This window comes from Stenella coeruleoalba, assembly GCF_951394435.1.
Source record: "Stenella coeruleoalba genome assembly, chromosome: 3".
Classification (NCBI taxonomy): domain Eukaryota; kingdom Metazoa; phylum Chordata; class Mammalia; order Artiodactyla; family Delphinidae; genus Stenella; species Stenella coeruleoalba.
Window position 1 is genome coordinate 150,990,504 of NC_137148.1, and position 24,116 is coordinate 151,014,619.

The following is a 24,116-nucleotide window of genomic DNA, read 5'->3' on the forward strand; positions in this document are numbered from 1 at the left end:
CCTTGGGTGAAATGGAGATCTGTGACTGGCTCTCAAACTTTTAAGAAATGGGAGTCTAGGAAAAAAAAACCCCAAAACAGTCATGCAAAGACTCACTGTGCTGGGAGGGGAGCCTGTGGTCGTCTAGCTCAGTGCTGGGCTGAACCCTGGATCGTCCAAGGAGGGTCTTGGAGACCTCTCTGCAGGCCAAGAAGTCAAGGCATAAGGGGGAATCAGGCAGGTTTGCTTCTGTGTCTTCATGTTATTTTCATGTAAGATAGCACTGAAAATTTCAAAAGTAACACTGGAAATGTGCTGTGCTTGTCCATTTTCATCGTATAGATAATGACATGAAGGCTCAAAGGGGGGATCGTGTTTTGCTAGTTAATAACAGACAACATTCCTCATCCAGCATTCCTATAGCTTAAAAAAGCAATAGAGGCAAGTGTGTCCATGAACGTGGGTTTGTGGTCATGCAGATTTGAACTTGCATCCCAGCAGGACTTGAATGGAGTTTTTCTCTCCAAATTAGGCAAATTGTTTCTCCAAGGCTCATGGAGTGGTCAGTGTTGTTATAGGGGAGTGAGGTAAAAGCATTTTCTTCACCATATGCTGCCCCAGACATGTTATCTGAAAGGAAGGAAAGAAGGAAAAATGGGAGGGATATATGGAGAAAGAGGGAGGAAACTAAGGTGGCAGAGAACATTCCTAAAAGTCCTCCATGTTACTTCTGCTGTGCTTCCACACGCTCCTTGGGACCTTGCTTGCCAACAGAAATGTTGATTAAGCACTCTGGTTCTTATGTACGTTCTGCATTGGGAACACTTATAGTTAGGTTTCAGGGCTCTGAACTCCCCAAACTGAGGAACTTGTCATTAAAAGGTCCTTTTAAAAAGCACAAGTGCCCCCAATTTAATGGCATTAGATTTTGACAATGATTTCTTGAATATGACACCGAAGGCACAGGCAACAAAAGGAAAATAGAGAAATTGACTTCAAGAAAATTTTTAAAACTCTGTGCATCCAGACCCTATCAACAGAGGAAAAGGGCAATCGCAGAATGAGAGGAGATGTTTGGAAATCACATATCTGATAAGGGATTAATATCTAGAGTGTACAGAGAACTCCTAAAACTCAACCACAAAGCAAACAACCTGGCTAAAAAATGGGCAAAGGACTCGATTAGACATTTCTGCTAAGAAGATACATAAATGGCCCATAAACACCTCAAAAGATGCTCAGCATCAGCAATCATTAGGAAAATGCAAGTCAAGACTACAGTGAGACACCACCTTACACACATTAGGGTGACTACTGTGAAAACAAAAAATAACAAGGGTTAATGAGGATGTAGGAAATTGGAGCCCTGTGCACTACTGGTGAGAATGTAAAATGGTACAGCCATTGTGCAAAATATTATGGTGGTTCCTCAAAATTAAAAGTAGGATTACCATATGGTCCAGTTCCACTTCTGGGTATATACCCAACATAACTGAAAGCAGGTTTTGCAAGATACTTTGTATACCTATGTTCATAGCAGCATTGTTCACAATAACTAAAATGTGGAAGGAACCCAACTGCCCACTGACAGATGAATAGATAAGCAAAACGGGATGTATACACAACAGAATATTATTCAGCCTTAAAGAGGAAGTTCTGACACAGGCTACAACATGGATGAATCTTGAGGACATGATGCTAACCTACCAGTCACAGAAAGACAAATGCTCTCGATTCCACTTGTATGAGGCACCTAGAGTGGTCAAGTTCATACAGACAGAATGTCGAATGGTGGGTGCCAGGGGCTGGGGGTAGCGGTTGCTGGAGGGCAGAGAGTTCCAGTTTTTCCAGAAGAAAAGAGTTCTGGAGATTGGCTGCCATACAACGTGAATGTCCTGAACGTTTCTAAACTCTACACTCATAAATGATACGATGATACAATTTTATGTGCATTTCACTACAAATAAAAACAAAACATGGACTTCCCTGGTGGCGCAGTGGTTAAGAACCCGCCTGCCAATGCAGGGGACACGGGTTCGAGCCCTGGTCCGGGAAGATCCCACATGTCGCGGAACAACTAAGCCCGTGCACCACAACTACTGAGCCTGCACTCTAGAGCCTGCGAGCCACAGCTACTGAAGCCCGTGTGCCACAACTACTGAAGTGCATGCACCTAGAGCCTGTGCTCCTCAACAAGAGAAGCCACCACTGTGAGAAGCCCGCACACCGCAACGAGGAGTAGCCCCCGCTCGCCGCAACTAGAGAAAGCCTGCGCACAGCAACGAAGACCCAACGCAGCCAAAAATAAATAAATAAATAAATTTAAAAATTAATTTAAAAAATTATTAAAACAAGAAAATACCAAACACAAGTGGCCCTCGGAGACACAGTAAATATTTTTGTCGTTCACAGTTTAGAGCTGTCTCATTGTCAGGGTGCTAGTCTTCAGTCAACTAGCTGAGAACTGGTACGGAGGGGATGGGAACTTCCATGAAAGAGCTTCTGAAGCTAAGTAGCCTGGTCCATTTCCTAATTTCTTTAGCGAATATCTGAGTGCTTGCTGGAGCCGGGCACTGTACTTGGTCCTCGAGATAGACAGCTGTGAAAAAATTATACAGAGATCCTTGCAATCTGGGAGTGAGAGGTGGGGTAGGGAAGGACCCGCAAATGAAAGCATGGAAGTTTTTAGCATGTTACCAGGTGATGCAGGTTACAGGAACAATAAAGCATCAAAGGGAAAGAGGGCTACCCTAATTAGAAGGGGACATGTGGACAGACCGGAGAGAGCAGCCCCTGTAGATACGGAGAGAAAGAACATTCTAGGCAGAGAGAATAGTAAGTGCAGGAGGCTACGGGGAAGGAGCTGCTAGGAACAGCCAGGGACAGCGTGCCAGTGTGTCTGGAAGGGCTTGAGGGAAGGGGAGGGACGGTGTGTGTGTGTGTGTGTGTGTGTGTGTATGTGTGTGTGTGTGTGTGTGTGTGTGTGTGTGTGTGTGTGTCAGAGAGAGAGAGAGACAGAGAGACAGAGAGACAGAGAGAGAGAGAGACAGAGAGAGAGAGGAAGAGGGGGAGAGGGGGAGAAGACTGCTTTTGTTCGAATCCAGATGGGAGCCTCTGAAGGGTTTTGAGCTCTGAGCAACACGATCTGACTTGGGACTTACCAGGATCACCGTGACTGCTGTACCTAGAACGGATTGAATGGGAGGGGGCAAAGCAGAAAAACGCATTTGAAAGGGGTGCACAGAATGGGAGAGCAGGGCTGGTGGGACCTGAGGGGAGAGGTTTTCTGTCCCTTGCAGGGTGCCGGGTAGGGTTTAGTCTGGGTGTGGCCGCCCCGCTCCCTGTCTGCAGCACTCTGCCCTCCTCACCTCCTGTAAACGGAGGCTAAGTACATCCTTGAGGCTCTCCCAGAGAGTTGATGGCCTGCCTGGGACAGTCCTGAGTCACAGCCCCTTGGCTGTCACCAGCTCCAGGGATGCTCCTGTCCTGAGCATTAACCTCCCTCAGGGGGAGTCCTCATTCTCCAGGGAGGAAATGGATATCTCACTGCTGCGGGCTCTTAACTCCTGTAAAGCTGCAGGACAAATGACTCACTGAACATGCTTCATGCAGGGAGGAGTGGGTAATCTCAGAGAAGGGAATAAAAGTTCTCAAAACTCCGAACCGGGGGATTGCAGAGAAGCTCGCTGTCTTCTCTCTTGGGTGCCTGTGTGTGAATCGGGGAAGGAGAGGGCGGGCACCGACTTGGGTCTCGGTTCGCCGCCGCGGACCATCCTTCCAGGGCAAGTTTTTCTTAGTGTCACTCGATTTCCTGAAGTGGGAGAATGAATACCCAGTGTAGAAAAGTGGGAAGAAAAGCGTGTTAGTTAGCATGAAATATGGTCATCTGATGACTTGTCCATTATGTATTTGAGGAAGCGGAGATTCTGAAGACCTTCACCTACTCAAGGAGAGGAAATTGCCTCTGTCTAGACCAGGACCTCTTACTTTTGCCACTGGTGACATTTTGTGTCCGATAATTCTTTGCTGTGGGCTGTCCTGGGCATTGTGGGATACTCCTACAGTATCCCTGGCCTCCGCCCAGCGGACGCCAGCAGTCCTTCCCCAGCTGTGACAGCAGAAATGCCTCCTGAACTTGTCAATTGTCCCGGGGGCGGGGAGCTGGGGGGAGGGCGGCAGAGTTGCTCTGGGTTGAGAGCCCCTGACCCAGGCTCAGCAGGCACATGGGTGAAGTCAGGACTGTGTATGTCATGTCCTCTCTGGCTAACAGTAATCGATGGTGTTAAAACTAACAGTGGCTTCTGCTTGGTCACTGGGACAGCAGAGCATTCACTGCTCTGCCTTGAGAGAACAATTTTCCTGTGTTTTAACTAATAAGGCCCTTGTGACAGCTGGATTCTGGGCACCCCAACTAATAAACGTGCCGATAAGGCAAAGAAACCAAAGCCAACGTCCTCCCTGATTGCCAGGGAGGGGGCATGTTTTCTTTCCTCTCCCTCTCCTGGATCCATGCAGTAATTAGCCAAAGTAAAATGAATTTTAGCTCATGCTTAATTGCCTTTACAGCGTACTCGCCAGCACGGATGCAGTAGTGCTAAACTAATTTTTAAAATAAATTTTAAAAAATTTATTTATTTTTATTTTTGCCTGCCTTAGGTCTTTGTTGCTGCGCGCGGGCTTTCTCTAGTTGCGGTGAGCAGGGGCTACTCTTCGTTGCGGTTCGCGGGCTTCTCATTGGGTGGCTCCTCTTGTTGCAGAGCACGGGCTTTAGGCGCGTGGGTTTCAGTAGTTGTGGCACTTGGGCTCAGTAGTTGTAGCTCGCGGGCTCTAGAGTGCAGGCTCCGTAGTTGTGGCGCACGGGCTTAGTTGCTCCGTGGCATGTGGGATCTTCCCGGACCAGGGCTCGAACCCATGTCCCCTGCACTGGCAGGTGGATTCTTAACCACTGCACCACAAGGGGAGTCCCTAAACCAATTATTTTTTTAACTTTATGGCTTTAAATAATCCTTGGCTCTGAAATTCCCTGTACCCCTCTACCCCAGCTACGTAACCACAGGCCCCTCTGCCCTAAATCCTTTTCTTATACTTTTGTAGCTTTTTAAGCAAGGCCCCTCTTTAGGAAGACATAACCCCTTCTCTGTAGAAAACATGAAAGACCTGAACAAATCAAGATTTCTCCATGCAGAATTCAGCTAGTCCTGTGCTTAGCTCCAAACAAGGAAATCCATCTCTCTAGCAAGCATGCCATTACCGGGACTAATGTCTGACTTGAATAACAAGCAAATTGTTGTGCTTTTAATTGTACCCTGCTGGGTCACAAAGCTTGTGAGAGAGGAATGTGCCCAGCTTCTGCAGGAGAAACAGATCAGGCCTCTAATCCTCCTTTTCTGTCACCTTCCCCTCCCCCTTTCCAATCCTTTCTCTTCTCAGCAGAGCAGAGGGACAAAAAAGAGACAGCTAAATTATGTTTAAAATGGAAGAGTCTAAAAGAAGAAAAACGGTGGTCAGTACTGACTTGGGAGAGGATGCATTATCTATCCACAGCCTCTGCAGTGTGGCCCATTTGAGGACAATCAGTGTTCTCACCGGCTTGCTGGAGGGCGATATCTGCGAGCCTAAACCAGGCTTTCTCAGCCTCAGCACGACTGCTGGGTGGGGTTGGATGCTTCTTTGCTGTGGGCCTGTCCTGTGATGGAAGGACATTTAGCGTCGCGTAAGCTGTGACCATCCAAAGTGTCCCAAGACACTTTCAAGTGTCTCCTGTGTGCAAAATTGCCCCTGATGGAGAACCACGGCCCCAAGCCCTTCCATATTGGGATGTACTTGCTCTCTCTCTCAATCTCCCCCGCCCCCCAGTACACAAAACCCAAGAAAATCATGGTTCCTGTGTTAAAACTGGGGAGATCAACGTGCTCTTCATGTAGGTAGAATGAGTGGAAAGGAAAAAGACGCTGACTTGTGTGTAGGCAGGGGACAGAGTGGGAACCCCCTCAACACCAAGACTGAAAAGAGTCTTAGGATGTGGGTGTGTTTGTGGCTCCCGCTGGGAAGTGGCAATGCCCCTGGTTGAACAAGCCAACTTTCGAACGCCTCTACCCTGTGCACTTTGGAATAGGGCTTGCTGTGGGCGAGATGAGGAGTGATGGCGAGGCTGCAGAGATGAAGGCGCCTCTGAAGGTGCTGACTGTCTCCTCCCGCACTACTTGGGACAGGGGAGAACTACCCAGCTTCACAGAGATACCCATTGCTCAGACAATGACAATCCTGTCTTGGACCTAAACATCGGGATGAAAGAGGGCTACTGACAAGACAGACGTTGTGCAAACATGGGGTTGCACTTTCATTACAGACATCGAGGCAAACATTTCACTCCTGGTGATATAATGAGACCTCCCTATTTTTAGGAATTTACAAGAAGCATTATTGCTTGTCCTTACCGGCCAGAAGGAAAGGCGGGAGAGCGAGCACACTGCAGTGAGCCCCCATATCCACTAGATGGCGGTGTACATCTTCCTCAGAAGCCAGGCGGGCAGCGCTCCGGGCAGCTCGTTGGCCTAAGCAAGACAAGGGCCACTCTTCTTTTGGGAGACAGGCATCTCCTCTCACCGTCGGCACAAACAGCCCCAAACAATTGCACTGACCACACAGCTCTAAGCCATGTTCCAGGGCACTGCCGTCTGTTCAGGAGTGAATGCTGGGGAAATGAACCACGCTGCTAATTTCCTTGATTGGGGGCCAAAATAAGATCTCAAGTGACAGTGGGTGTGATTTATTTTTCCAACAAGAATAGGGGCAAAGCCATTTCATCCCACCCCCCCACCCCCGCCCCAACTGCTACCATAAATGAAAGCAATCACCTAATTAGTCCTGAATTACTAACTGGCAGGGTAAAGATCTGCTGGAATTCAAGCTGAAGTGGGGAGTCTGGAGAAAGGGATGTGATTTCTGCAGAGGAGGAGGGGAGGGGTAGGGCAGGGTGGGAGGGGCGGGAGGGGAGGGGAAGACCTGAAGCCCATTGTGAGGTCCTGCGTCCCTGTGGTCTGGGGGCCGTGCTGGCCCTGACCCTGGGAGAAAAAGAGGCTCAGTGATGTCTTCAGGCCGTTTATTTTGTGCAGGAGAATGACTTTATAAACTGAAGGAAAAAGAACCTGTTGGAGAAAACCTATCCGAGAGTTTCTCTGAAAATGCTACAGATGGAGATGAACTGGCTTGGGAAGGAGAGCACAGCCCTGTGGCACCTGGCCACCCCGCTGCTGGTGGACCCCCCAGGAAGGTTCTGTCATGGAAACGACAGGCAGATCTAAAACCAAGTTGGGCTTTACGTCATTAAGAAATCCCCCAAAGGAATGGAATAAAGGCCTCCTTTCACACTTTGGGTTTTGTATGTGTCCCGAGGAAGCGCCTCTTCCCCAGCTGAGACAGCGCGCTGTCCCCGCGACCCAGTGAGCGGCCCCTCGTCCTGCGGGGAAAGCAAAACAGCAGCGGGGTGGGTGCGCGCCCAGAGCTGCCCCTCTCGCAATTGATTTGTTCAGGGGTGACTTCTTGCGTTCTATTTAGATGTGACTTTAATCGAAGTGCTTTCCTAAGGCGATTTATCACAACTGTGAACGGTCAGTTTGCACAGCTGCTGCTCTTTTAGGGAAACGCACAGGCTCGGGAGGTGGAGGGGCCGGCGCGGGCTCCCCTCTTTCCCACGGACCGGCCCGCGTGCCCCTCGCACACCAGAAATATGTGCACCGCGTCTTCAGAGGCCGCCGCTTCTGTGCTCGGGCTCCTCTGCTGTCTCTGGCTGCTGAACAGCCATCTCCTCTCTCCTGGGAGGGGCAGCTGGTTTCCTTTTGGGGCGCTCCCCTTCTCCCCGTCTCAGCTCCTGCAGCGGAGACGAGGCTGCCCCTCTCTCCCTGCACGCTGCGGGCTGGGTGTACAACCCGGCTCGGGTCACCGTCTCCCCCCTCCCCTCCCCCCCGTCCCCGCCGACCCCGCTCAGCGCCCACCACAGCCGGCAAAGCCCACACGGGGCGCTCAGTTAAAGCTGAACCTTAGGTGAAAACCACGACTTTTTAGGGTGTCTTCAACATTGCATGCAACATACTTCTACTAAAACAATTACTGTTTATCTGAAGTTCAGCTTTAACGAGGCGGGCATCCTGTATTTTGTCTGGCAGCCTTCTAGGTTCTAACGAAAATGTTTGTCCAGAGCAGATCAAATTGGAATCAGCCTAGGACTTTTAACTGGAGCTTTGGGGAAAAAATACTTAAAAGGTATCTGTTGGGACTGCTAGGCTGGTAGGATTCATGCTTGCAACCGCTGGGAGCCAGCTTTGCTATCATGTGGGGAGAGCTGCTGGAACTAGAAGCCAACACCACAGAGAGCAGACCTGTTTCACTTGAACAGGTGGATCCAGCTGTTCTTGAAGCTGGCCCGGTGGGTGGTAGAGGTCAGGGTGCTGATGGCCAGGAGGGATAATAATTTCCTACCCCTCAAATCTGGGAAGTGAAAACAGCAGGGCTGAATGTGCCCACGGGGCATGGCTTCTGTTCAACTGGAAGAGTGGTGAATGGCTATTGGGTGACCCAAACAGTCGGTCTACTATATTCTTACTTTGTTTGCTAATTGTTTTGCTGCATGTAAACTCTTTGTTGCATTAGCTCTTGTTCATGACGTCATGTCTGGAGGCAGGGTCTGATAGACTTACATGTGGAATTGGAGACTTAAATTTCAAATCTGCCTCTGCCTGGTTGAGTGGCTTTAGGGTCCTCGTAACCTCTACAAAGTTGAGTTTCTGGGTCTGAAACCTAAGGACAGAGGTTATCGTAATCCATTTGGACTGCTATAACAAAATACCAGAGTCTGGGTAGCTTATGAAAAACAGAAATTTATTTCTCATAGTTCTGGAGGTTGGAAGTCTAAGATCAGGGTGCGAGCAGATTCACAGTCCGGTGAGTCTCCTCTTCCTGGGTCACAGTTGGCGTGTTTTCTCTGTAACCTGCCATGGCAGAAAGGTCGAGGGACCTCTGCGGGGTCTCTTTTATGAGGGCACTAATTTTGTTCATGAGGGCTCTACCCTCATGACCTTATCACCTCCCAAATGCCACACCTCCTGATACCATCACTTTGGGGGTTAGGATTTCAACATATGAATTTTGGGGGAGGCAAATGTTAAATCTATAGCAGAGGTACTTTCCCCATAGGATGGGGGAGAGGGAAAGTATGTAAGCACCTGTCATAGGGCCTGGTGTGGAGCAGGTGCCCCATACAGATGTTATTACAAAACATTGAGTATAGTTCCCTGTGCCATAGAGGAGATCCTTCTATCTATTCTATGCCTTCTTTGAATGACCGTAGCACTTGTTGTCTGTATCATTTTTATGTCTGTTGTTGCTTTGTGACTGAAAACGAAAAATTTCTATTTGTCCATGTCCTGGCCCTTACATAAAAATGTGTTCATATATCTATTTCATATTTATTGACTACATCTTAGGCACCCTGTTAACTGCTGGTTCTAGATGTTAGTAAAATATAGACCTTCCTGCTCAAAGGGTCACAGTATTTGTGGGAAAATAAAAAAATGAACAACCTATGTCTCAAAGAGCTTTGTACTTCCCAAAGAGAACACACCTCGTAGGTACAATAAATACATGTATCATATGTAAATGTATAAATAGTTAATGGGATTATACACCTGAGATAAGTGCTTTCCGATTCTGAGGAAATGATGATTATATTTCACCAGGAGCTCAATACCACTCTGAGAATGAGGGCTTAACCCCCGACTTGACTCACTGCATCGCTTTCCTATATAAAAATACACAAGTCTGTACATATGCTCTAGAAAAAGGCTTATCTGGCATGAATTTCAGATAGCAAGAAGAAAACTTCAAGAGGTTCAGAGAAGCATCCAGAAGCTCAGATGACTGTCTGGCACTAATACAACTTGCTTGACAGGAAAATAGAGCTGCAAATCTCACAAAATCAGATGATCTTTCAAGAATTTCAAAACCTCCTGCTATTAATTGGAAATCCTAGAAGAATAGCTTCTTTTAAAATGTACTGATAATATGCTTTACAGCTTAATATTCAGAAGCCTATGTTTTGGCTAAGTGAGCTTCAGGAAGGAAGGAAATTTGCGGTTTACCTCCACTTACTTTGGAACCGCTGGTTCCAAACATCTACTTCTATGCACAGTCATCTTATCATCTGTCAAATGGAGGCAACTCTAAGACAACAGAGTTACAGAGATGTTGCACAGCTCCATGTGTCATTGTCGTCATTTGTTTCAGAATACCAATAACATCTAAGCGACTACCGAAAGAGTGCTATATTATTTGGGGTCATCTAGTGCAGCTCTGTCAAAGTAAAGAAAAGGGACCTAGAATGACTATAATTTTCCCAAGAGGACACAATTATTTTATGGTAAATCTGGGACAAGAACCCTGATCTCTTGGATCCCATTCCATTGTTCTTTCATTGGGTTCTGAACAACCCAGAGAAATAAAGAGAAATAAAACTCCTGTGTGCTGTGTCACTGGTACAGGACATGGCAAGATTGGAATTGGAGCACTACATATTAAGAGGTATCTGAGAAATTCTTCAAACTAATTGAGAAACAGTATTGAGAAACATAGAAAACAGTATGTTTTATGAAGATGATTCTGTGCAATGAACAGAACTGGTAACACACACTGGAAGGTGAATTCTCATCTTCTGGCACCTTGAAAACGCCACCTCAACATACACGTTAAAATAAACATTTGAACTGGGTCATATTTAATTCTGCATGCTCTTGTAAGTCAGCAAAATATTCCATATATCATTTAAGTTGTCACTCACTTTTTAACTTGACTTTCAATTTCTAAAAGTCTTTCCAAACATAAAACAGAGGTGGGAAAATGGTATATGGGAAGCTGCAGAGATGAAATAAGCTTATTTCATTAGGCATAAGGATGAATATCCAAACAACTTCTTCATGGCTGAAAGTGTGCAAATCTACTGTCTTCATTTTGTAGTCAAGGCTTCTGGAAAAATATGCTAATGGATTCCTTATTACCCAAATGTCCCATATCAGTTTCAGTAGGTATCATTATATATTATGGAAATTTTTCTCAGTGACAGTGAAAGACACCCTGACTGAACATCCCCCTGCCCATGACACAGAGATGATGGTCTCAAGCTATCTCGAAGGCACTGGAGCCCACACTATCCGTTACTAATATTAATGGAGGATAAAACTTCATATTCTGTTTGCTCTATATTTGTTCAATCACTTCTTCCCTTCATTAAACTGGATGGCCCATAATTGAGTCTGTAGTGTGTCTATCATTGGAAACTGAACAAAGTTTTGTTGGTTTTATTAATGTCATACGTTCCTAGGGAGGGTCTATTCAATAACTAAGTCTAGTTTCACAGTTACAAATAAATTATGATGTAACTTTGAATAAATTAAGCTCATCATAAAGGAAGGATACTGAGAGTTGCTACTACCCCTTCCTTGAGGGGCTCTCGTAAGGCACTAATTAAAGTAACAGAGGTGTATATGTATGCATATATTTTCAATGATATTTGTACAGACTTAAAAAGAACTCTGCAGAATGCATTATAAAAACCTTAATGCTGTGTGTCCCTAGTTCCCAGCTCTCTCATTAGAACTACTTAAATGAACACAATCTTATCTGTTAGGATAGCTATCAGAGTACTCCAAATACTACTTCTTGCAGTACCCTGTCCCAACCATTTGCCATCCTCTTCCCATTAGTCCTCAAGTCAGAAGCCCCGAAGATCTGTTCATTAATTTATGAACACATTTCTTCATCCAGCGAAGAAAATTGATTGATCCCTTACCAAATTTCAGGCACCATTCTTCAGTATGATTTATAGGCATGTTCAGGAAACACAGCAGTGATTAACACAGATGAATATAGTCTCTCTTGAGCTGAGTGGGGAGACAAAAGTAAATAAGCAAATATAAAATCATAAGTATAGGGCTTCCCCGGTGGCGCAGTGGTTGAAAGTCCCCCCGCCGATGCAGGGGGCACGGGTTCGTGCCCCAGTCCGGGAAGATGCCACATGCCGCGGAGCGGCTGGGCCCGTGAGCCATGGCCGCTGAGCCTGCGCGTCCGGAGCCTATGCTCCGCATTGGGAGAGGCCACAACAGTGAGAGGCCCGCGTACCGCCAAAAAAAAAAGCTATGAAAACAAAACCTATGGATGGAGACCTACATGAAAGATGGAAGAGTATAATAATGGCCAGAGTACATTACTGTGGCAGAAGCAGCAGCCCTTAAGGAGGACAACTTTATAAATTACAAATTGGATTTAAATAGACAGGGAATTGAAAGTGGAGACATTATTTTCTGCAGAAGATGATGGACAGGGGAGAACAAAGAAAATAAAACTGAGATTGCTAGCAAAATACAATGCTAAGCATGTAAGTTAGGACTGAGTCCTTAACTTTCATTTTTATTATTGAGTGGGTGAGTATAGATTACTGACTACACAGAACCAAGCCTGGGAACACATTTTATATTTATGATCTTTGTGCCTAAAACTAGATTCTCCTGCAATTTAATATGACATTAGGACAATGACTGGCCAAGTTTTAGATTAATCACTCTTACACAAAGATTTTTCATTCATATAATCTCAAACAAATACTGCGTCACCAGTTAAGTTCCAGATCCTATGCACTCTGGCTGAAGATAGAAATATCTTGCAAGCCCAGCGTCACTTTCCTCTTTCTCTGGTAACAAATCACACTTTCTATTATGATAATGGCCCCAGTTATCGGCCCAGGAATAAACACTTGACTCAGGAAGAGCCAATTAAAGCCCTCCTTTAGAGTTGATCGAGAGCTTGAAGGTTAGAGTATTTCAATCTTATGAAATTTTTGTAAAACAAAATTATTTCAAAATCTACTAATTATTCTTTAAGTTCTAGAAACTGCATTCTGTGACTAAGAGGACAATTTATTTGCCGTCGGTTCTGCTCTGCCCACTTTATGTTTCTGTTATTGTGAGATAAAGGCAGTGGGGAATGGCAAACCAATTCTGATTCATTCAACACATGAGTGCTTCTTAGGTACAAAACACCATTCTGAACATTGTCCGAGCTAAAAAGGTAAATAATACCTAGCCCCTTACCCTCAAGGATCTTCCAGCTTAGCAAGGGAAATAAAACATGCACACAGATGACTGCAACAAAAAGAAGATAATGATTGCTGCCAGACGTTTGGGGAGAATGAGTAGAGCAAAGAGAGAACACAGAATAAGGCAACATTCAACAGTCAGCCAAGAACTATTTGTTGAGCAATTGCAAGCTGTGACCTGGAAATGGAAGAGGAGAACATAGATCTTCACATGGGCAGGTGAAAAATCAAGTGTTATTACTTGTAACACAGCTCTTCAAATATATTTTTTGGCACCAAGTGCCTACTAAATAGCCTTAAATTAAAAACTAAATAAGGATACAGTCTCTATCAAATATAGCCTCAGGTACTGATGCCTAAATACTAGGATCACAGTATTTGTGTTCCCAAGGATGCCTTTCTATTGCTTTGCTTCTTTCCCCCTTTCCAAATTAGCTAATGCTGCCTTACCAGGATATCTATTTCACTTGTTCCAGCCTTTTTGATCCAATGTATTGAACAGCAGAATAGGTGAGTTACAAGAGGATATTTTGACTTCAAACAACAGAAATAAAATACTATATAACTGAAAAAAAAGAGGCAATCTTTCAGGCACATGTGGATCCAGGAGTTCACATGTTCTAACCAGGTCCCTTTCTCTCTTCCCCACCCCTTCTTCTCTCTGCCTTTTCTCCTCTCTGGTAGTTCTCATTATGGGATTCAAATATTTCCCTGTTTATGTGGGAGCTTCTGGCACAGCTGCGGGCTTATACCCTCGCAGCTCCAGGGCTGGCTGGAAGGGGCGGGCGCATCACAGCATAAGGTTGCACAAGGTGTGCACTTATATAGCAGGGCATCACATCTATGAGGGATTGATGATCACATTGTATACAGGGGTAGCTTCGCATAGTTTTTACATCACTTTTCTTGAAGATGGCAGTAAAATGGTATGTTTTTACAAAATCAAATAGTGTAACGTTGTCCAAAAGATATACATAAAGCATTTAGAGGAAGGAGGCTCCTTTTTCTTTTAACTCCGGCACGGATTGTCTATTGGACAGTGGTAACCCTATGTCATCAACCTCGTTACTCCAGCAGAAGTCCAGGGATTAGCCCTGCATAACTCTTGTTAGCCTCTATTCCCTTCCTTGAACACTGTAGCCAGAAGGTTTTTTTCCTCCTCAAACCTTAAGTATTGAAACCTGGAGGAGGGGCATGTCTGAAAAGAAAATGATGGACTGGACTCTCCCTAGAAGGAAGATAAATGGGTGGTCAAGAAGAAAGAAAATAAAATCCTCTGTACCAGGAAATGTTTGGAGTGTTTTTTGGGTATCAAAAAACGGGTGCCCTACACATAAAGCAACAAAGGATATTGGTCTAAAAAGAACACCATGGCCCAAGGTGCATGACCTATTTCAACAGAGGATTTGAAAGTTAAAAGTTAACCTGTAAAACATTCAATTCAATTTCATCATTTTACAGATGGGCAAAGTAAAACTCAGGCACAGGAACAGAAGTGCCAAGGTCAGACATGTGGTTGGTGGAAGAGACAACCAACTTCCCAACTTCTGACTTTTTAGGTGTGTGTGTGTGTGTTGTTTTGTTTATGTGCAAGGACATTTTTCTTTAGTACACTAACATTACAACAGAAAGTATAGTCTTGTTTTGGTTTTCTCTGCGCCCTCAATTCTGTATAAGACAGTTTCGCTGTCCTCCAACAGAAAGGCTCAGCAAGAGTAGAGACCACCATAAGCAGTACACGTGGGCACCAAGGGCAGATACATTGCCCTTCCTTGTGTAGGAACTAGGGCCACTTGTTGCTTTAATGGGCCAAGTTTGGGCTGGACCTGCAGGAGGGGACACCTTTGAAAAACAGCTTCCTAACTGCACTACAACCTGCTCTGGCATCCTGGTTCCACTCCCCAAACCCCCCAAATCTTCAGCCAGAAAAAAAAAAAAAGAATGGATCACTGGATCGATGGGGAGATTTCTGTCTGCTCCTCCTACTGCCACCTCTTTCTTGCTATTTCCTGCCCGAGGAAACCTGACATCAGCCCAAAAGCATCTCTGGAAATGGGTAGGAGGGAGCCTTACACCTGTCAGCGCCAGAGAAGAGAGTGCGCTCTGCAGAGTTCTCAGTTGTTCCATCTCTTGCGATGAAAGGAAGAAAAGGAGCGAATCCGCCACAGATTTACTGGAGACCAGGGTTACTTCATCCGGCTCCGGCCACAGTAACCCCTGAAGACCAAAGATGCATTTCCATTCCCAGCATTTCTTGTTGGCGTCTTTCCCTACAGGCTAGCCCAGTGCCTGGCCCCGGAGAAGTCTCTGCGTAAAGGTTCTTTAGGTCATAAATCAGGCTCCTGTGTGTATGTGTGTTTTTCTTAGGAAAAACTGGCACAGACGAATTAGCAGTACAGACTGGGGTCTCCCTACTACCCTTCATGCTTGGCGGCATCACCTTCGACTACCTCGCATTCTCCCGGCGCTGACAGTCCCGGCTCCGGACCTCAGGGTTGGAAGCAGTCAGCCCCAGCTAGAACCGCCCTGTCCGGGGCTGATGCCACCCTGTGCCTAGAATGTGCGTGTGGGTGCAGGCGGGCGAGCGAGCGGCTTCTACAGTGAGACCGAAGCAGGAGCTCAGCCTTCGCCTGCGACCTGCAATCCCCAGATTCCCTGGGGACCTCGAAACTGCCAATCGGAGGTACTCCCCCCCTCCACAGCCGCCCACCTATTCCCTCCCCCCTTACCTCAGCACGCAGCCCCTCCCTGCGTGATGATGCAAAACCGTGGGGAGGGTGGGCGCTGGGAAGGGTGGGGAGAGCCTGAGAGCGAGCGAGGGTGGGAGGGAGTGGGCGGAGGAGGAGAGGGAGCCGAACGCGCATTTAAAGCGATAGCCATGCTCGCTCTCTCCCCAGTGCTGGGCTGTTGGAGAGCTCGAGCTGCAAGCCACCGAGCGCGAGCTCGAGCGCGGCGCGCTGGCCGGGGAACCCAAGAGCGCACGGCGCTCCAAGATGGCAGGCGCCGCGGGACCCCCCACCCTCGCCGGCTGCCCTTCCCCGGGCGCCCCTACCCTCCTCGCCCGCAGGAGACCCTGGGCTTCCCCGGAGGAGCTCACCCCAAGGGGCCAGGACTCCGGCGAGCCCGCCACCGTCCCCTCGAGTGCCGCCGCCACCACCGCAGCCGCGGGAGCAGCATTGTCCAGCTGGGGAAGCTGCTCCGCGCCCTGACTTTGATGAAGTTTCCCTGCTGCGTGCTGGAGGTGCTTCTGTGCGCGCTGGCGGCGGCGGCGCGCGGCCAGGAGATGTACGCCCCGCACTCCATTCGGATCGAAGGGGACGTCACCCTCGGGGGGCTGTTCCCGGTGCACGCGAAGGGTCCCAGCGGAGTGCCCTGCGGCGACATCAAGAGGGAGAACGGGATCCACAGGCTGGAAGCGATGCTCTACGCCCTGGACCAGATCAACAGCGATCCCAACCTGCTGCCCAACGTGAGGCTGGGAGCGCGGATCCTGGACACTTGTTCCAGGGACACTTATGCGCTCGAACAGTCGCTCACTTTCGTCCAGGCGCTCATCCAGAAGGACACCTCCGAAGTGCGCTGCACCAACGGCGAGCCTCCGGTTTTCGTCAAGCCCGAGAAAGGAGTTGGAGTGATTGGGGCTTCGGGGAGTTCGGTCTCCATCATGGTAGCCAACATCCTGAGGCTTTTCCAGATAGGGGGGCGCTCCCTCCGGGGCAGAGCGCGCCGTAGCTCCCCGCGCTCTTTATCCTGAAGGCTGGCTTGGACTCCAGGGGTGCGGGGTCTGGTCAGCCTTCGCTCATTTCCACCCTGGAGATCCTGCGGAATCCCTCCCACCTCACCCGAGGAGGTACTTTCCCTGCTTGATTCATTTCCCTTCCATCTCTCCCCTGTCCGCGCTCCACTCCATCCGGCTTGACATTCTGGATTTATGGCCCCATTGACAAGAAACAGTCTCCGAAAAACAAGGCGATGATTTAAATGGGTTTGCATTCGAGTGAAATATGGTTCCAAAACAGGCTTGTAAAAGTGCCGGGCTCCTGTGAGAGCCACTTAGGCGCAAGGAATATGAAAGATGAGAAGACGCCTAGAAACTAGGCATTTCTCAACTCCCCAGCTTCCCTGCCCCAAGCCGCCCGACAAGCTGCAGCTCCCTTGGAAAATTTCGAGAAGAGCTTAGGGAGGCAGTTCTTAAACCGAAGGCTAGGTCTTCACCTACATTTGGACGTGAATTGCCCATTTCGCTCGGGTTGGATTTCCCGACCTGTAACCTGTCTCTGCGAGGGCATGGGGCGGAAGGCGTGGGGACTGTCCTCAAGCGGGGAGAAGCCACCCGCAGACGTGCCCCCAGGTGATTTGCTCTGGGCAGTTGTTTGCACCGTCTAAACTGCCTTTGCGATCCGGCCACTGGCAGGAGCCGGGCGATCAGCTTTCTACTCCTGCCAGCTCAGAGCCCGGAGGTGAGCTCATGCTAACTGCGAAACACAGTCGCTTTGTCTGCACCCACCCTGTGCCCATCCTTTCCCACGACCTCTCTAACGCAGCCCCCAACCCCAGTCCTGGGTTTTGAGGACGATTCTCAGAGCCAGACAAGAAGGCGCCTGGAAGGAGGCAGTAGGGTGCGCTGAGCAAGGCCGGGCGGTCCTCTAGCTCCGGGTGCAGGCGGGCAACGGCGGAAGAATGCGAGGACGGCGGAAGATGCGAGGACGGCGGATCGGGCCCGCTGAGCGGTGGGCGGTGCTGCAGTGCTCTCTCACCGCCTGCTCCCGCAGCCTCGGCCCCGAGGCTCCTGTGCCGCCCTGGGTATAGATGGATGGCTTCTGGATGAAGAAATTGAGTTTCAGGGTCTGCGTGACTATGGGTTCTCTTGTTTCTCTGTCTTTCTTCCTGTGTGTCTCTCTCCTTGTGTCTCTTTCTCCCTGCCTTTTTTTTTTTTTTTTGTCTCTCTGTTTTTATGTTCTCCCTTTCAATTTCTGCCTCTCTTTTCCTTCTCTACCCCTATCTCCAAGTTTTTTGTTCATCTCTGTCTTGAAGTGATCCTTTCCTAATGCACAGCTCTCTCCCTGCCTGGTAGGACCCAAGCTCAGTTAGTCCCTTCTCCAGATGTTCTGGCTGACCCTTATGCTCCCCGTAGCTAAAAAGTCGGCTCCCTCTCAAGTGCCTTTCCTGAAGCATGTTGGGTTTCTGGAGGGGACTCCTTGTGAGATTCAAGCTGTCACTACATCAGCACCCAGGGGTATGAAGTTTGTGTTTGTGCCAGAAGGAGGGGTGCCTGTCTAAAGCTGCAGCCTGGTATGGCCCCTCTGAGCCTCTGAGCATCCCTAGCACCTGTTGAGTATGCCACCTCTAGATGTTTGCAAGGCCAAAAGTGCTTCTGGGCAGCCTTCACTTTGAGGTAATGCTGTCAGGAAGAGCCTGGGTTGTTGGAAGCAAAACCCAGAAGCACTTCCTTTACCTCTGAGCTTAAACTAGAGAACCTGAGGAGGCAGCGCTGCAGGGAGGATGAGGCCAGAGGTCACCTGAGAACCACAGGGGCAACTCACAGTATTTTTACTGGAGCTCTGGGGGTTGAAGGCACATTTGCTGTTTGACATTTTAAAAATTATTTTGGTGCCTTCACTTGGAGCTTGGGAGCTTGCAGATGGGCCTGCCTGTCGAAAAAAGAGTGAAATCTTAAAGTCAAGAGAGAGCTTGCAGACTAGGTGAAGGATTGTGTTTGCTGAAAAAGATTCCAGGGGGAGCTGATTCCTTCTCTGGTGTGTGGATCTGAGGCACTTGCAAGAAAAGAGAACGCTTGCCTTATGCTTAGTTCCCCCGTTCCCTGGGCTGGGAAGGAAAGGAACGGAATGCCAGCATTAGCAGTGTGCGTTGGGACCAAAACCATTCAGAGAAAACACTGTCATTTTCCTCTAATTTGCAAATTGCAGCTATTCATGTTGGATTGAACAGCTGAGGGAAAAGAGCCCCCAGTTTTCACCTGCATTTATTGAGAAGAGGCTGGTAGTAGGAGGGATGCACCAACTTGTGGCTTGTGCTGCAAGCTGGATATAAGCTTGGTGTGAGCATCCTGGTTAACCACTGCCCATGTTCAAATATACAGAGATAGATTCCAACAGTCTCTTCCAGTAGCCTTATTTTTGCGTGTGATCTTAGAAGCTCCTGGCATGTAAGTCCAGTCCCCAGTTTCCCAGCCTCTGTAAACCTGCAAAATGAATAGAGAGAATAGTGGAACACAGACCCCTTGTTCAAAGACACAGTCACTTTAGGGAAAGAGGAAAAGAACGGGTAGGTGAATCTTCTCTGGGATTGCAGGGTTCAGCTCAATGAAGACTGTCCTGTATAAAAGAAACTCCTCTAAATGGTTGAATTCTTAGCTCTCCAGAGATTTGAGTTTTCTTTTCCCCAGTCCCTGTGGGTTGCTGTGGGGAATGTGTCAAACCTATCATTTGAGATAAAAATTTATGGTGAGGTAAGCTTCTAGGCTGGGGGAAGGAAGACTTAGTGACTGAAATGGGGGATGCTAAGCACTGGGGGGCAGGAAGGAACAAGGAGCTAGCAATGGATGTAACAAATGCTGCAGCTGCCAGCAAAGCCTGGATTGAACTTCCTTCCTGAAAATGAGGACCCGGGCAAGAATGACCACTCAGATGTAAACAGTGTCTCTGACTGGGAATTCTCATCTGCCTGCCGGTGGGCCAGAGCTGAGCAAGTCCTTTCTCTCTCCTCTGTATGCACACTGAACTGCTTAGTAAGTGACATGTCAGAGGACAGGAATCATATTCAGTGGATCTTTCAAATCCAGGAGTTTGAGGCTAATGAAATTAGTGTGAGGCCAGGGCTCTGCCAACTAGAATTAAGTCACTGCAGCCACCCTGCAATGCATTTTCAGCCTGAAGGGAGCATCAGGTAGGAATTTCGGGAGATTTGTTTCGGAGCCTGTACAAAATAATACTCTCCTAATGCTAAGAAAGATTAAATGTAAATTAATATTGACTACGAGTAACATATTTAAAAAATAATCGCCGAGTGGGGGATGGCTTAAAGTGGAGAGATTATATAATATGGTGTCCAAAGAATAAATCTCCCCTGACCACTGTTTCATGGGCTATAAGTAAGATCTATTACAATGGAAAGTAATGGGAACGTTTTTATTCAAGGCTTCTCTGCTATTGACTTGAGAGCAAACACTCTGAGAGTATAAATTACTCTTGCTGTGTGCTGACTCTGAATGAACAATATTTCATGTGCAGTGACATGGTCTAAGCTATAGACTTGGAACTGAATGGCATCTGTTTCAATTGCTTTGTTCTCTCAAGAGCAACTAGATAGAAAAAAGTGGTCAATTTGACCCTTGTGGGAGCGTGTTGCAAATCTAAACCTGTGTCCCTCATACCATAAATGAAATACATTCGTAAATTTGTGAGTGTTTTCCTTCTGTTCATTGATGCTTGAGTATAATCTCAAACTTTGGCAGCAACATTTTATACATAAGTACTTGGTTTTCTTCCTTTCTTCTTTCTCTTCCTCCTCTCTCTCTCTCTCTCTCCATCTTATGTAATTGGATAGAACTGGGCACCTAGGATGATGTGGTGTTACTATAGTGGGATTTTTTTTTTTAAAAAAAACAACTCTAACTTACCCTTTTAAACATTTCATAAATACAGGTGTCAGTGCCATTTGGAATAGTCTCTATAACAATTTCTGTCTCCACATTTACTGTGTTTCAGCAAATTTACCTAACAGATGGTGAGTGGGCAATTTTTAAAGGGGCATTTTTTAAAGAGCGGAGGGGGAAGGAATAGAGACAGGCACATACTATATTTGAAGTTACCTCCACGTGTATTTTATGTATGTATACCCATACAATTAAGAAGTCTTTGGATGTTTTATCTTCAAGAATAATTCAGATACTGGATTACTTGAATATCATAAACATTTAGGGTTTAACAGATTCGTTACATATAGACGTTGTATCATGGATTGAAAAGACCATAGCCAGCGGGCAGCAGCGGGCGAAGCGACCGAGCGGCGGCGAGGGCTGGACGGCGGGTGCACGGGTCCGTGCTTCCTCGCGGTGGAAGGCTGGGGTTCGCCAGAGACGCCGGGTTGCTCCGCGTTGCCAGGTTACCGAGCGCGTGCCCCCCGCCCGCTCTTCCGCCCGGGCCGCCCTCGGCGCCGCCTGAGCCGCGGTGCGGGCTGCGCGGGGCGCCGGGTCCGCGGAAGCCTGGGTCGGGGGCTGCGTGAGGGACTCTCGTCGCGCGTGGACGCTGCGCGAGCGTGCGGGGGACGTATGGCGCCGACCTGGGGCTCCCCGGCGCTCCGGCTCCGCTCAGGGCGCCCTCTCAGGGGCCTCCGGCGCGAGGCCCCCTTCGTGGTCAAGATGGCGGCGCCCAGGCGGGCCGCGCCGAGGTGAGCTGGAGCTGGGCCCGGAGAGGGGTGAGTCAGCCACGCCCAGGACTTGGACCCCGGGCTCGTCTCCCGTCTCCCGGGGAGCGGCGGGTGAGTGGGCGCGGCCGCGCGTAGGTTCCTCTCGTGGGGTGGTCAGCTCTTCGTGCGTCCGCAGACTTCTGTCGTCTGATAGTCAGATCTGGGGTGGCCCAGGTTGGAGGCGAGGGTGCTTGATTGGGGAAACCTGAGGGGTTTAAGGACTGTGTTGGGATCGTTTCAGACCCCAGCAAGAAGCTGAGCAAGTTTTCTCCTCTCTTCCCGGCTAAGTGTTCTCCCTTCTCTGCAGACGCCAGCTTTTCTGAATCACCTTGTTCCCCGGGGGGATACAGTTGGTGGTTCTGACCGTGGAACGTAGGACCCGGCGCGGGGAAGCCTGAGCTGGTTCTAGTTACTTTGTTTGCAAAGCACTTGTCTTGTCTTTGGAATCTTTGTGTATATAACCAACGTTGGGAAGAGCCAGCGTTTTCTCCTCCAAAACACTGCGAGGGGTAACTTTATACGTAAGAAACAAGTGGGCGTTCACATCCATCTCTTTTCCAACCACTGAGTTTTGGTTGTGTTTCCTTTCTTTAAGTTTGTCTCGTTTTGAAGTGATAACAAAACAAACAAACAAACAAAAAAACCATAGCCAGTTACACAAAGTATATACTCTAGTCTCAGTCCTGCCATTAATTAGCTATGTTACCTTAAGTCATTTATTTTTTCTAGGCCTCATTTTTCTCATGTGATGTTTTTTCTTTGGAAAAGTATAGTTTCTCGAAGTCGCTAATCTCTGTGTCATAGTTCAGCTTGGAGAAAACCTGTTCTTATCCAAACTCCATGACATTGTATTTCAGGCTCCAACTTTGGACTTTGAGTGAGTTGGGGGCAACTTTTTAAGGATATTTTCACACAGGTTTTTTAGTTAATATCAGTCTAGCTGACTTGTCATACTCAGACTTTCTCCCATATTCTTTTGCCAGTGTGTTCCTTAGTCATATATATAAAGACTGTTGTGGGAAAAATGACCTCCTGGGTCAGCTTACTGCATGGTCATCGACACAGGACAGGGAGTAAGATTCTGTGGATTTTACAGAAGCAGATACAGGTTTCATTTTCCATGTCCTCTCCCCTTTCATCTTACAAAAAAACAGCAGGCTTTTCTTGGAGAACTGCCAGATAATGCCATCCTGCCTCCTCAGGGGCCCCGGGGATGAGTCGCCCAGGGACTGAACTCCAGTAAAGCAGGTGATTGGCTCATGGGTAGGCGTCTGACCTCGGCTAAGTCTATCAGACTGCTCTCCAGGACTTTTCTCTCAGAGCAAAATGGAAGAATTGTCTTTTCTCTCTGGAATTTCTAAGCTGGGGAGATATGACTCTGGGACTCCCAGTGACCATCCAGCACAAGGAGAGACTTTCTGTAAAATAAAGTCTTGCAGAGGTAAGCAGCGCTGAGGGATGGAGAGAGAGCTGGAACCCTGCTGATACTCTGGAACGTCCAGATCCAACTGTATCTGAATATGGCTGCATCCCTGAATTTCTAGTACTTGTTTGTTGAGGTGGTTGTTGTTGTTTGGTTTTTGTTTTTAAATTTCCTTTGACTATTTTGAATTTGTTTTCAGCCATGTGCATTTGAAAGCATCATAGCTAAAAGAGCTAATTTCCTACATTAATGTCAGGTTTGCTGACTGGCATTCCATAAGTGAAAAATCATATCCGCTATTTTCTTTAAATAAAATCCTTCTAGCTCAGGTTTGAGATATTCAAAACTCTGCCTCCTACCCCCCTCTTTGCAACATTTACTGTATCACCTTGAAGCATTTGTGACCACATCTTTCCCATCTAGACGCAGTTGAGAGAGAGAGCAAAGACTTCTGATATAAACTGCAACCTATATGCCTCCTACCTGGAAGCTTTAGAACATACTTGATTCTTGTCATTAAAGCAAATCGTTTGTTGTTGTCTCCAGGGCACAGAAGCATTTTCATGGCATAATAGAGTACAAAGTACATTAAGCCTAACTCTACTTCTCACCCTCTTTTACTTTAAATAGGCAGAAAAGAACAATCTCAAACACATTTTCCCAACAAATAAAATACATATACGATTATGTTTAGAAGACATTTATGCAACATATAGTTAGACTGATGAATTAATGGACCTTTCGCCAATTGGCACAGTAAATATATATGTTCGATGTGCTTAATTAAAAAGAAGACAATAACATATTTTTACAGGTTAATTATCTGAGAAGAGTATTGTGCCAGCACACTTGATACTACAGTATTTCATGTTTGACAAGTAACCTTTTTTCAATTATATTTACTGCTAAATGTTTCTTGGATCAAGCTATTAAATTATAAAGTCAAAAGTAAAATGATATGAAATTACAATGATAAAGGGACACATATCCCACTTTATGAGAATAGAAGTTCTAATTTCTTTTCAATACTACTAGTAGTGACCACAATACTAATTTGAGCCCTTACTATGAGCCACTGTGCCCATATACATTTAGTTCTTACAGTAGTTCTGCAAAGGGCATATAATAATCCACACTGTAAAGCTG

The 24,116-nt window shown here is 47.3% G+C and overlaps 2 protein-coding genes and 1 pseudogene across 20 annotated transcripts in view; 2 read left to right on the forward strand and 1 right to left on the reverse strand.

The window, feature by feature from the left end:
* The window catches only part of LOC307183208 (uncharacterized protein), a 466,052-nt gene that overhangs the window by 106,922 nt on the left and 335,014 nt on the right, over positions 1-24,116 (reverse strand). The window lies entirely within an intron of this gene.
* LOC307183206 (metabotropic glutamate receptor 7-like) overlaps positions 13,677-24,116 on the forward strand; it is a 582,198-nt gene continuing 571,758 nt past the window's right edge. For 17 of the 18 annotated variants that reach the window (XM_079915377.1, XM_079915389.1, XM_079915388.1 and 14 more), the window contains exon 1: positions 13,677-21,619. In XM_079915377.1, the coding sequence (XP_079771503.1) occupies positions 15,876-16,874 (999 nt within the window). In that variant the 5' untranslated portion in view covers positions 13,677-15,875 and the 3' untranslated portion in view covers positions 16,875-21,619. The remainder of the gene's footprint in view (positions 21,620-24,116) is intronic. The other variant, XM_079915394.1, reaches the window with a different exon arrangement.
* The window catches only part of LOC307184908 (ferritin light chain-like), a 110,197-nt pseudogene continuing 107,491 nt past the window's right edge, over positions 21,411-24,116 (forward strand). The window contains exon 1 of the transcript in view: positions 21,411-21,529. The product of the transcript in view is annotated as a ferritin light chain-like (transcript). The remainder of the gene's footprint in view (positions 21,530-24,116) is intronic.